At 31.2% G+C, this 12,640-nt stretch overlaps 2 protein-coding genes and 1 long non-coding RNA gene across 3 annotated transcripts; 2 read left to right on the top strand and 1 right to left on the bottom strand.

Annotated features, from left to right (window-relative positions):
* Positions 1 to 252: 252 nt before the first annotated feature.
* On the bottom strand, positions 253 to 4,884 carry LOC113393828 (interaptin-like). Its single transcript, XM_026630909.2, has 14 exons — positions 4,740 to 4,884; positions 4,263 to 4,426; positions 3,745 to 3,947; positions 3,337 to 3,524; positions 3,002 to 3,108; positions 2,367 to 2,541; positions 2,153 to 2,248; positions 1,780 to 1,985; positions 1,448 to 1,694; positions 1,281 to 1,340; positions 1,034 to 1,177; positions 812 to 940; positions 503 to 643; positions 253 to 396 (listed from the first exon to the last, which is right to left on the bottom strand). Exons 1-14 carry the CDS (start codon positions 4,848 to 4,850, stop codon positions 295 to 297), a joined length of 2,073 nt encoding a protein of 690 aa, XP_026486694.2. The 5' UTR covers positions 4,851 to 4,884; the 3' UTR covers positions 253 to 294.
* Positions 4,885 to 5,171: 287 nt separating this feature from the next.
* LOC113393830 (ATP synthase-coupling factor 6, mitochondrial-like) lies at positions 5,172 to 6,419 on the top strand. Its single transcript, XM_026630911.2, has 3 exons — positions 5,172 to 5,260; positions 5,424 to 5,569; positions 6,152 to 6,419. The coding sequence occupies exons 2-3, from the start codon at positions 5,424 to 5,426 to the stop codon at positions 6,324 to 6,326; spliced, it is 321 nt and encodes a 106-aa protein (XP_026486696.1). The 5' UTR covers positions 5,172 to 5,260; the 3' UTR covers positions 6,327 to 6,419.
* Positions 6,420 to 7,899: 1,480 nt separating this feature from the next.
* Positions 7,900 to 11,179, top strand: LOC113393831 (uncharacterized). The gene is made up of 2 exons (XR_003368520.2): positions 7,900 to 8,134; positions 10,775 to 11,179. It is a non-coding gene; the product is annotated as an uncharacterized LOC113393831 (long non-coding RNA).
* The last annotated feature ends 1,461 nt before the right edge of the window (positions 11,180 to 12,640 follow it).

The following is a 12,640-nucleotide window of genomic DNA, read 5'->3' as shown; positions in this document are numbered from 1 at the left end:
TGTAATGTTTTTTAAAAATTGTAAAGTAAAGATGTAATTGTTTTGTTGTTAAATTTTGTAATTGTACTAATACTAGATTTTTAAGAAAACATTGTCTTACTAACACTAAATGGGCTAGTCTCGAAATAAAAGTTTTATTATTATTATTATTGTTTAATTATTTTATCTTGTTTTTCATAAAATTAGCAACAAAATATAAAGGAACTTTTTTTAGTTTATAATGAAACAAGTGGATACAAAACAATCTTCACTCTGATAAACAATCAAATGTAATATGGAACTCTAGGAAATAATTTATTTAACTTTTTTGGTTTTATTCTCAGACCTCTTATTCTTAAAAAAACTCCGCTCTTTATTCTTCATTTCATTTTTAACTTGAGAGAGTGAAATTGAACGCTGAAAATAACAATGATAAAATGTATATAATAATTAATTACACCTTTAATAGGCGTATATTTCATATCGAAGGTGATAGTCTATGATAGTAAATATTATGGATTACGTCGCCATCTTGTGCAGGAGGTTTAAATTTATATGAGGGCTGTGCTGGCACGCCACTGCGCCGTTTGAGTGCTCCGAGCGCCATGGGTGATACGCGCTCACCCCGTGACATGGCTGCGAAGCGACGATTTACTTCCGAAGCCTGACGTCGTTCAATAAATAAATCAGAATTAAAAAATAAATAGTTACCGTACAATCTAAAATTTTTCTACGGTAAAAGTTTTGTAACTAATCCAGGTACCAAGTTAATCGTTTTTAGAAAATATATTAATAATAATGAAAAAAAAAATTAAAATATTAGATAATTCACATCGAGTGTGTCTCCTTCCATGCTGCTATCGCTGAACAGGTTGAAGAGCATATTGTCCAGTTTAGGCTCTTTGCGCGGCATCGCAAACTGTGTCTTCTGGATGATAGGCGAGCTTGGCTGCTGACTCTTCTATCAAAAAACAATTTTGCTCTTAGTATTCACACTTTTGATAACTCAAACCAAAACAATGCCTCCAGCATAGATCACTTGAGAGCAGTGTACCTTGGATCCAGGTGTTAGCATAACTGCGTTATCGTCGAGCTCGGGCTCCAGGCGTGTCGAAGATGGTACCGGTCGGCCCGTCAGCTCCTTTTGAATGTTATCGATCGTGTTCTGCATACCCTGGATTTTTTCTTGGAGACGTTCCTGACATAGATTATATTACTTTTATTAAGACGTCCCAGGACATAATAAAGTAACACAAGACAAGTAGATCGATAAACATTGCCAAGACTATTTCTTTTTATACCTTTTCGTTTCTCATCTCCAAAATTATGGACATTTGTTTTGAAAGTTCGTCATCCTTATCCTGAAAGCAATGAGTTCAGATTATCAATATATACAATAGTATATTCATAAAATTATTAAAATAATTACACAACAAAGTGGATAGATTATAGTTACTCAATAACTTACTCTGACGACAGTTTCCAGCTGTTCAACCTTCCCGTTCAACTTCCGCTCTTTTTCCTTCACATTATCTCTTTCGACATCTATCTCTTTTCTGACCTTCTGTAAGGTGGTTTCCAGCTTTGACCTGACGTCAGTACTGGTCTTCAGTTCTGACATCAACTGTGCGATGGTGGATGCTTTCGAGTCCAACTCTTTGTCTCTAGCTTCAATCACAGCAGTTAACTCTTTAACTTTCTCTTCTGATGATACTCTGTTATGGAAGATAAATCTTAAAAACGAATGGCTTTTTACAAAAAATAACGTAGTTATTTCAAATTTTAGCTTTAATAACTTGCCTAAAAATGTTGTGAGTATTTTCAATTTCTTCAATATTTTTCATTAAGCTTTGAATATTAGCCGTAAGTTCTTCAATACGGTTAGATTTTATGTTCGACCCTTCAACGGCATTATTTAGATCACATCTAATTTCATCTTTTTCTTTATTAATTTCTATGAACTGTTGATTTAGTTTTTCAATTTCTTCTTGACAAAGAATCAAACCCTAAAATATTGTGATAACGACTGAATGTCTGTGAGATCCGGCTCGAAGGATCATAATTTAATTATCTGATTTTGTAACATACAATTTAACTTAAATTGATAACCTTCTTATTATTTTCAAGAAGACTAAAATATCATAATTAATTTATAGTTCACGGGACATCTTACCTGTTCTTTATCGTTTTTTTCGTTTATCAATGCCTCCTTTTCATCAATCAAAACGGCCATGTCTTTGTTTAGATTTTCTAACATAGCATTAGCTTCCTAAATATTTGAAAAAATTTAATTTCAATAATATTTACCCTTTAATTGTCCAATATTAAAAAAATATATATATCCTTTATAAAAAATGACACTGCATTTTTTTTGCTTACAACCTAACCTCAAGATTAATTTTAAGTCCGGTAATGACAGTAGAGGTGTTGAGCTGGTCTTCTTCCAGTGATATGAGCTTCTCTTGCAAGCAGTTATTCTTCTCGCACATACTCTGAGTGAACTGCTCCTGATTGTTCAGCGCTTTTTTCAATGAAGTATTTGCTTCTAGAGCTTCCTTAAGACTTGCAAAGTAATATTAGTTTATTTTATTTCAGTCTGCTAATCAGCTGTTTTATCAACAATAAAAGTTACGTAACATTTAATTAAAATATCAATTCTCGCCATTTCGGTTGTAGGGTCTTACTTGGTGGTAGGGCATTGTGCAAACTCATCGAGGTACAGGTACATTCATATAACAGCAAAACGTAAGTATAACATAATAATAGGTGAGCCAGTGTAACTACAGGCACAAAGGACATAGTAACTCAGTTCCCAAGGTTGCCGGCGCATTGTAAATGTAAGGAATTATTAAAATTTCTCTCGGTTCCAACGTATATAGGCGATGGTAACCTCTTACCACCAGGTGCCCCAATTGCCCACTCGCTTAATTATTGCATAAAAAAAAGAATACAATTGAAAAAATAATAGCATATATTGTTTGATCTTTAGTTACTTTATATGATAAATAATAATCAGTCTTACTCAGTCTCCTGTTTCATCAACGCGTTTTTTGCTTCAGAGCTCTGATTATGAAACTCTTGAATCAGTTGTTTCATATCTCTTTGCAGATTGGATATAGTCTCATCCTTCTAAAAAGTGACATAAAACACCGTCAGCCTACCGCCAAACACTTGTGTTCTGCTTTGAAGGGTGAGTGAGCCAGCGTCACAACAGGCACAAGACATAAAATCTTATTTGACAAAGTTGTTGGTGCATATATTATGATATATGATTAATATCTTACAGGTAAGTGGTTTGATTTGCCAGTCCACCTATACGACATAAAAAAGTAGCAATCGAGCTACTATATAAATAACCTTTTCGAGATTAAAGTTGCACACATCCAGTTTTCTATTCAATTCGTTGACGTTGGTCATGAGATCCTCTCTGTGCTTCTGGGTGGCCTCTAGCTTGTTCCTTAGATCAGATATGTCCGAGTCCGCTTGCTGCTTCGTGGCGGAGAACAGCTGCAATAGCTGCTTTTGGTGATCGCTCGTCAATTTAACTATGAAGTTGGAGACGCAGAAATAACGGTATAAAATTTCTTTATCATTGTGTCGTGTAAGAATTTGCTATTAATGTCATGTAATATCTGTTTGAAGTCATTTTTAAAGTGATTTTAGATTAAGCTAACTTAGACTCGATTTGACTAAAAAATTTTGAAAACCGATGAACATTTAACGGTGCTACTATACTTCGTTGCGAACCTAACCAGGAGACTTTACCTTTCTCCTCAAGTCCACCGATAACCTGACGATTCTTCTCATCCACTTGCATCTGCTTATGCTTGATATCCCGAACGAGTTGACCGGACTTCTGGTACGCATCACACAGAGCGGCTTGGTCGACCTTACATCTGGACAGCGTATCTTTCAAACGCTCGCTATAATCTTCCAGCACTTCACAAATGTCACGGGTACAGTTTAACCTATGAATTCATTTTGTTGTATCAAAATCCAGTGCAATACTGCTTAAAACAAAGATTTATAAGATTTTTTTGTTTTTAATAAACTGATGTACCTAATACAAATACGTAAGAAATTGTATTCTTTTCCAACTATATCCTACTGTACACTTAAAAAACATAAGTATATTACGGTGTTCAAAACTAAAGGCTTTGGAATCTATTCTTAATAATGTAACAAGTGTGAGCGATAAGCGTATAGTGGCTTAATAGCAAGGGTTGGTAAGTAGCCATTTTATAAACAAAAAGTTTTTATTAAGCTTGTCCTAGTTGACACACTTGTTCAATGTGTCGGGACGCAGTCTCAGCTCATCCTGATACTGTCCCGATATCGTCTCGTGCTGCATCTGCACCTCCACCATGTTCTGCTGCAGCCGCTCATGGTTGCCTTCAACTTGTTGCAACTTTTCTTTCAAATCCCAGTACGCTGTGTCTTGAGCCACCTATTATACAAAATTCTTGTACCTGACTATACTTTTTAAAGAAAAAGATCTCAATATACTTTTATTTGTTTCAATAATACAAATATATAATATTTACTTAATATTCAATATTTAATATTCAAGGCAGATGCAGCGAGTAAAGAGGAAATAAAAAGCGTAAATATTGGAACCGTAACATTTGACAGCAAATTTGAAGAAGTGAAGTAAAAAATGGCAATTACTTATTTAAAATAGCTTAATTTTATCAGCAAAGTAAACGAGTTACTTGATTTTAATATAATTTCAAGTTATTAAATTGTAATAAGAAAACTACCTTCAGTTTTATTATTTTAGTCGTTTCTCTTGAAACTTTTTCGCGAAGTTTTTCTACTTCTACGTTCATTCTTTTTCTGTTCGCAACTTTACCTATATCTCCAATCTCCATGATGATATTGATGCAACAAATGTGTTTTGTAGTTCAACCAACAAAAAATATGCAATTTTTATTAGTTTTAATAGCAAAATGGCGCGAATGCTAAATCTTTTTTTTTAAACCAGTGTAACCTAGTGCCTAAAATCATGTGTACATTCAAAAGGAATTTAGTATAATACTCAATATTTTGTTATATATTTTATTATTCCTTTATATAGATTTTAAACAAAGTAAATATTATTATTGGTATTCATACCTGTCATTATCTGAATTCTATTACATAAAGTATTATTATTACCTTATCTGTACTTAATATCTACCGGGGCAATTTGACACTGAAGTTTTAGGCGGATTCTGTCATCTGTGTGCCAGAGACGAGCTGTCAATATACATATTTCCATTAAATCCAGAAAATATTAAAGGTAAGATATGTTAACTTTATATCTGTTAAATTCACGTTATATCTGACTGTTAAATCGTCCTCGGATTTTTTTTTTTTTAACTTTTGAAACCAATTATGACACAAAAAAATAATTTCCACCGAAGTTATGTAACTGATTTGTAGGTTATTAAATTGATTTTCAGATGCTCACTTCATCATTGTTCGGCGGCCTACGGGCAGCTCGTACCTCGGTAATGGTCACCAGGAATCTAGCTGCGGCACAGAAAGTCAATGATCCTATACAGCAGCTTTTTTTGGACAAAATTAGAGAATACAAACAGAAGAGTGCGTAAGTAGATATAACTTCTCTTAGCCCGGGATAAGCTCGTATTTTTGTGTTTTAAAAAGTCAACATAAGAAATGTGAGGCTTACCCAGATATAATGAATATTCACCTCATCAAATCAAATTTGATTCAACTTAAACTATTTAAAAAATAAGTCTAATCATTTACATTTGTTATGATAGTGTGATTGCTCAGAAATGCAAATAGTATTTATGAATTAAGGATATTATTTATAAATTTAAAAATACTAAAAGTAAAAATATATATAATATATCAGGTGTACATTTTCAAATCACTGTTGATTCATTAAGCCCTTTGCCCAAAGGTTGTTTGGAAGAGAGAGCTTTTTAGAAATAAGACCATCTTTGTACCTCCTCTAGCTTTGGTTATAATTTTTTTTTTTATAATGCATTGTATACTATTGAGTAATAATTGTATTGTATGTCTTGAAATGAATAATAAGACCATTTTACAACAGTAACTCACATAATGGATTGAAATATAGATATATATTTTGTATTTAATGAAATATCATCATCATCATCAGATATAAAATGTATGTTCTTAAAGCAGTTTTTTTTTTTAGTGGTGGTAAATTGGTAGACCCCAGCCCAGCAATAGAAAAAGAATTGAAAACTGAAATGGAAAAGCTTGAACGTCAGTTTGGAGGTGGAAAGGGAGTGGACATGACCTCATTCCCCTCATTCAACTTCCAAGAACCAACTCTAGACCCCATCGATGAACAAGCTCAGAAGAAGTGAAGTGCCGTATAATAAAATAAATGATAAATTAGATTTAAAATAATCAATCAAGTCACATGTTAAATGTGTTATTAAATTAAAGCCTGATTAATCTTTGTGTCTTTTATTTTTCCAAATCACTGCATTATATTTATAACTGGAGCAAACTGGAGAGGACATAACTTTGTCTTGAACTCTACTTAATTCAAAATAATCAATGATGTTTTTTATTTGTAAAAAGCATACTTCATATTTTTTTAACAAGAGCTTAGTAAAATTATATTGATCTTGGCTTATTGGCGGTAGCCATTATAATATTAAAATTAGTTATTGATTTAGAATGTTACCCTTTGTTATGAAATCTTATATAATGTAATTATACATTAGGTATGTTTAATTCAACATTAACATAACAATTCAAAATTGCTTTTGAGCCTACTTAACTAAAAAATTTTTTGATTAAAATAACAGCTTTAATTTACCCTAAAAAATAGAAATACAAATCTGAACAGGAAAATAAAAATACACTTAACAGTATGATCAGATTTTATTCAGAATATCTAGTGATTACTGCAGTTTATAGTAAAAAAATTTTGCTTAACAGACCGGCACTTGCATGGGCGTATATTGATAACTAACTAAACTAAATATTCGAAAACGTCTTATTTTCATATGTTTTTCTGGGAACTTCGAAACATGAAATTAATGTATTTTTTCCTATTAGTTATTGTAACAAATTCTTAGTTGTAGTTACCTACCAAAGAGTAGAAATCACTTAATCTGGTTACACTGTCACGTAATATCACCAGTGTGATCAGAATATCGGCTTCAAAAATATCACAAAAAGTTAATTATAACTAATTCTAACGTCCATAATATTATGATGATATTTTAAATGTCTCTTTTGTCTAGTGGCATCAGATACAAAAGTCTTTGATTCAGATCAAGGGATGATCAATAAAATGTTATTGATCATAAATTCGTTAAACCAATAAGTATAATCTATATTAATATTATAAATGCTAAAGTAACTCTGCCCGTCTGTCTGTTGCTCTTTTACAGGCAAGACACTGAATAGAATTTTATGAAATTTGGTATGAAACATGTCCCCAAGGAACGAAACTTTTTATGCCCAACACCTTACGACCAACTTCTAAAACGAGAGTGAAACTGCGAGCGATTAGTTATAAATATGTTATTTTTCTCAGCTGTCTATCGACTTTTTACTTTTTGTATTAGAGATTTTTATACATAAATTACAATCACTAGTTAAGTACGAGTGACGAGTTCAATATAATTTATTTAATTGTATAAAAATCTGTATCTATAAATCTACCTTAAAAATGGCCGCCGTAGTCAACATCAATTAATCCTTACATTGTTTTAATTTAATTTACATTTTAATGAAAATAATAATACTACCACTCCAAATATTAAAAAATCTTTTATACTAAATTAATATCGCTCACGTCTTACAAAAAAATTAACAGTTCTTAGTTTTTAGGCAATGTTTGTTCAAAGAAATTAATGCATAGATAATAATTAATACTGAGTGTATTTATTGTCTATATTTGTGACTATCAATAGAGTCGGTATAATGTTGTCTTTGGTTGGGATTTTCCATATGACACCAAGTGGCAAGTATAAACATAAAGTGCATTGAAAACAAATGTTTGATTATTTAGTTTATTGAACTTGCTATAATAAGATTTAATTTTTAAAATCAAAATAATTCCCGTACTATTTAGGTACTACAAGTTACAAGTTTTACATTATACAGAGTTAGTAGTTTGTCTGATGATAGATATTACATGAAATCATTTGAAAAGGTAAGTGTACTTTTTGTAATTTCGAATATAAATTATTTTGTTGGTAATTTTTGTTCTTCGCTTTATGCAAATAAATGCTCATAAAAAAGAAAAACTTAACCAAAATTAAAATACAATATATTTAGAGTTTACTTTTACTTACTTACTTTTTTGTATCCCACACAAGTTTAAAGTTTATTAAGAAATTTAAGTTTTTTTTTGCATGTAGGCCGCGATAGATCCTATTCTTAATATATGTAACTTAAAAAATAATAAATTGTTATTTATTTTATAGTATAATACTCGTTAATTAAACTATTTCAAGAAAATTTTCCAGCACCTTTTCAATATCTACATATTTTTGTTGTTTGAAGCTAATTAATAATAACAATCATTAACAATTAATAAAAAAAAAAATAGAATTGAAAGCTTTTATTAGTATTGTAATTATTGCGACATGATTGCAATCAAATAAAAATATATAAAAATAGTATGAATACATTATTAATAGCAAATATTAACCTTCCTTTTATTTTTGAAAAACGAACATTGCTGAGAAATATGATTATATATAGCTTCTGTACTCTGGAATAAAAATGAATAATAGCTTTTATATAGTTTAGTTACTTATTTTTCTTGTATTAATTATTGCAAATTCATTTATAAATATATGATGTTATCTTTCATACCATGTTATAAATTAATTATTGTATCAAGAAAAAATAAATTGAAACTTATAGTATATTCTACAATCAAGCAACAATACTAGTATTGTTGCATTCTGGTTTGAAGGGTGAGTGAGCCGGTATAACTAAAGGCACAAGGGATATAACATCTCAGTTCTCAAGGTTGTTGGAGCATTAGCAATGCAAGGAACGATTATAAAACATTGCAGCATCAACTGGCTCGTTCTTGCCTATTCTACAAAAAATTGGAAAAGATAATGTAATTAATTTATATTTATGATAATATAAAATTAGTATCAAATTTGTTGTGAGTGGAGTCATAGCTGGTGATTAGTTAAGTATGTATTTTTATAAAAAAATTGTTGAATTAGTTTATATTTTTTTAAATAAGTATAATAGCCGGCATGAGTTATGAGCATTTATATAGGATGGTAGTGAGGGCAAGTTAGCGTAATTACACTTTTTTTGTAATTAATTGAGTACCGTTTTTCCTAATTAATTCCTAATTTGATAGATACTTATACAAAATATATATAAAATATTCACTAGTGGTAATTGAAATTTTACTTTGATACAGTAATATTGTCAAAATCAAAATATACTTTATTCAAGTAGGCTTTTACAAGCACTTTTGAATCGGCATTTAACAAACTATTTAAAGTAAAGCTACCACTGGTTTGGAATGTAGATTCTACCGAGAAGAACCGGCAAGAAACTCAGTAGTTACTCTTATTCAATATCTAAAAAATACAGTCATGTTAGTTAAATACAATTATATATGTAAAGTAAAACATATCTTAATAAAACAATACATAATTTTAATTTCAAAATAATAAACTATCAACATTTTCATTTATCTTACTTGTCTTCTTTAAACAAGTTAACCGATGTAAGTGTCCACATAAAGGAAAAAAGAAGAATAAAAATTGTTTTATTTGTAATTATTCATTTCTCTATGAATATTAGAGAAACACTGTCTATTAATGACCTAACAATTGCACATGTCTACTGTATTTTACTGAATAATGTATTGTAATAGTAATTGTTGGATTATCAAATGATTTTATAAGCAAAACTTAAAATCTTGTAAAAAGTATTCCGTCTTTTACTATAAAAGAATTGCCTGCTGCTGGCCACTAATACTTATTTCAGAGTATTGTCAATTTAAATATTTTCTTTAAACAGTCTTAAAATATTGATTCATTCGGTGAAATAAATTCAATTCACAACGAGCTCTTTCTATTATTTTTCCCTAACTTACAATAGTAATAAATGAAACAACCAATAAAAAAACAAATTAGATTTATTTCAATTATCATGCTTAATATGATTATGTCAACCTCAACTGCAGTTGATGGGTATAAATAGGATGTTTGTTATGAAATGAATAGAGATAAACAAAATATTACGACATATTTAGCTGTTATAAAATCTAACATATGAATATTTATTTTCTTATTTTGAACCTTTCAATATTCCCATCATCTTTATTTCAGTATATAAATTCAGAAGTAGATATGCAATATTATTCTTATGCAAATAATCTATGCTTTTGCAAGTGGTGATAGCTACCGAAAACAAAACAATAAATAAATACGAAATAACAAACTTAAGTCACTTTAAATTGCACGGAAGTGTTCAGTAGTCGTAGTGAGAGAGACAAACATCGACTGACAGACCAATAGCGAGCAGTCTCGGCGCCTCCGGCTACTTCATTCCATCAAATAGACTTTAAAATGTAATACTGCGTAGGTCAAGGTTATGCTCACGACTCATGCCGCTTACTATAACTAATACAACGTTTGTTATTGTAAATTGTTGCAACAGAGCGGTGAAAACAAGCACCAAACCTCCTGCTCAAATGGGGAGGAGGAACAAATTTACAGGCCGTTACTTTATTCGTCATTGACATGCAATTATATATGTATATTAAGTTTATATTGTGTAAATGATATTATATTTTCTTATATTACAGATTTATTCACTATGGTTGATAATACTGAAGGTAATGAACGAATTCGACAGATTGATGATGAGGTAACAGAGGAATGGAGTGACAAAATGTGTATCCGAATATCATTAGAAGATAATTTTCCTGCTATAGTTAAAGATAAAACTATTCAAAAGGGCATCATAAATAGATTTCTTAATTTTTATTTATCTGGGAAAGTGCAAAAAGGTTTAAACGCAAGAGACATTATTTTTGCAGTAATTTCAATAATACCATATTCATTAAAAACAGAGGAGGTAATTTGGAATGATAATGAATTTAGTGATGGCGGAAAACTATTTTTTTGACCCCGGATGATAAATTAAAGACAGATATAAACAATATTCTTACTCAACGCCTCAAAATAAAATACGATCAGCTTGAAAAAAATAAAGAAAACAGTTTAAATATCTGTCACGTGAAAACAATTTTGAGTTAGCAGTTGTAACTGCAGTATTTATTGAGAAACTTTCTTTTAATGAGGGTATTTGGAATGCGCGTTGGGTAAAGTCTGGGAAAAATTTGGAAACTTATGGGAAACTTGGACGAAAAATGTATGAAGATTATAAGCGGCTTACAGTAACGTAAACTCATATTCTTAGCTAAAATCGTCACATAAGAGAAAAGCGTTATGCCCCTTTGCGTATGGTAAAACGTATGTTTCACTGGAATTATTTTTTATTTATTAGTCGTCGAGTTGTTAAAAGGTTCGAGTCTCCTGAGTCCAAAGCTCATTGAAGCTCGAATCTCAAAAAGACTCGTTCTTTATCCTCGAGAGTTTAAAATCATGGGTCCATGAGTGACTTGAGTCTAAGCTCGAGTTCTACCTTTGAGAATGATATCAGGCTAGTTCTTAAGGCTTTAGAGTTTTTAAGGTTGGAGCCTTAACGATTCAAGAGGCATTAGAGCTCGAGGTTGAAGATTCTGTAGTTCTCAGGCCTCATGGCTTGAGTTCTCAACTCAAGGCTCATTATTCTCAACACAAATTAAATGACAGAAAATATGTGATTTTTCATTTTAGTTCTATCTGTGATACCGTACTTATATATAATATAAATATAAACAAAAAATCGGCACCGGTAACCGAGAAGCTATCTGGAAACCGGCTGTCATGGTATGGGCATGTTATGCGGAGGAATGAGGACCATGTTGTGAGAAAGGTTTTGAGAATGGATGTGGATGGATATAGAGGTAGGGGACGACCAAATAAAATACTTAAAAAAATTGTATAAGTATGATGATAATTTTGTACACTGTATACGAAAAATAAAGTGATATATACATACATGGATGTTTTTAATTCAATATCATTGAATATTCAACGACAAACATAGTATTTCAGACTATTAAATGATTGCAGAAGATGTAGCAAGCGTTTCCATCACGTAGTATGACTCTCTGCCACATATTGCTATTTTTATAACCGAATTTCTTATCTTACTTGTTGGGGTTGAGCTCTTTATGAACAGAACGGCACTTTTTCAATCTTCTGTGTCACAACCGCGTGACATGTGGCACAATTTTCGGTATTTTCTGTTCCTAACTTGAGTCATCATTTCGAGCCCTACTATTGCTTTGACCATGTCCATATTGATGGACACGTGTCAAGCCAATACAAAGCCACGTGTATCATGTGACAAACCGTTATACATCCATTTAGAAAATTAGTAAGTGTCGTGTTTCTACACGGCTGCGTCTGATTTTTCGCAATACTTAAGCATCCCATTGATGCCGGGGGTGATAGGCCAGTCATTACGTCGGGAAAAACGGGTGAGAAATGCAAATGAAACGAGAAAGTCAAATTTTGGATATTACGGTTAGATGACGAAAATTGCACAAGGCTTTTTGTGG

The sequence above is a fragment of the Vanessa tameamea genome, chromosome 19 (genome assembly GCF_037043105.1).
Source record: "Vanessa tameamea isolate UH-Manoa-2023 chromosome 19, ilVanTame1 primary haplotype, whole genome shotgun sequence".
Classification (NCBI taxonomy): domain Eukaryota; kingdom Metazoa; phylum Arthropoda; class Insecta; order Lepidoptera; family Nymphalidae; genus Vanessa; species Vanessa tameamea.
The sequence above is the reverse complement of the archived record's forward strand: the minus strand, read 5'-3'. Positions and strand labels throughout refer to the sequence as shown.

Excerpts from the sequence above, each read along its gene's own strand:
- LOC113393828 (XM_026630909.2), bottom strand. The coding sequence starts at position 4,850 with ATGGAGATTGGAGATATAGGTAAAGTTGCGAACAGAAAAAGAATGAAC. Across the intron at positions 2,249-2,366 it reads GACTTAAAATTAATCTTGAG|GAAGCTAATGCTATGTTAGA; the intron begins GTTAGGTTGTAA and ends TCAAATATTTAG. Across the intron at positions 941-1,033 it reads TGCTAACACCTGGATCCAAG|AAGAGTCAGCAGCCAAGCTC; the intron begins GTACACTGCTCT and ends GTTTTTTGATAG.
- LOC113393830 (XM_026630911.2), top strand. The coding sequence starts at position 5,424 with ATGCTCACTTCATCATTGTTCGGCGGCCTACGGGCAGCTCGTACCTCG. Across the intron at positions 5,570-6,151 it reads GAATACAAACAGAAGAGTGC|TGGTGGTAAATTGGTAGACC; the intron begins GTAAGTAGATAT and ends TTTTTTTTTTAG.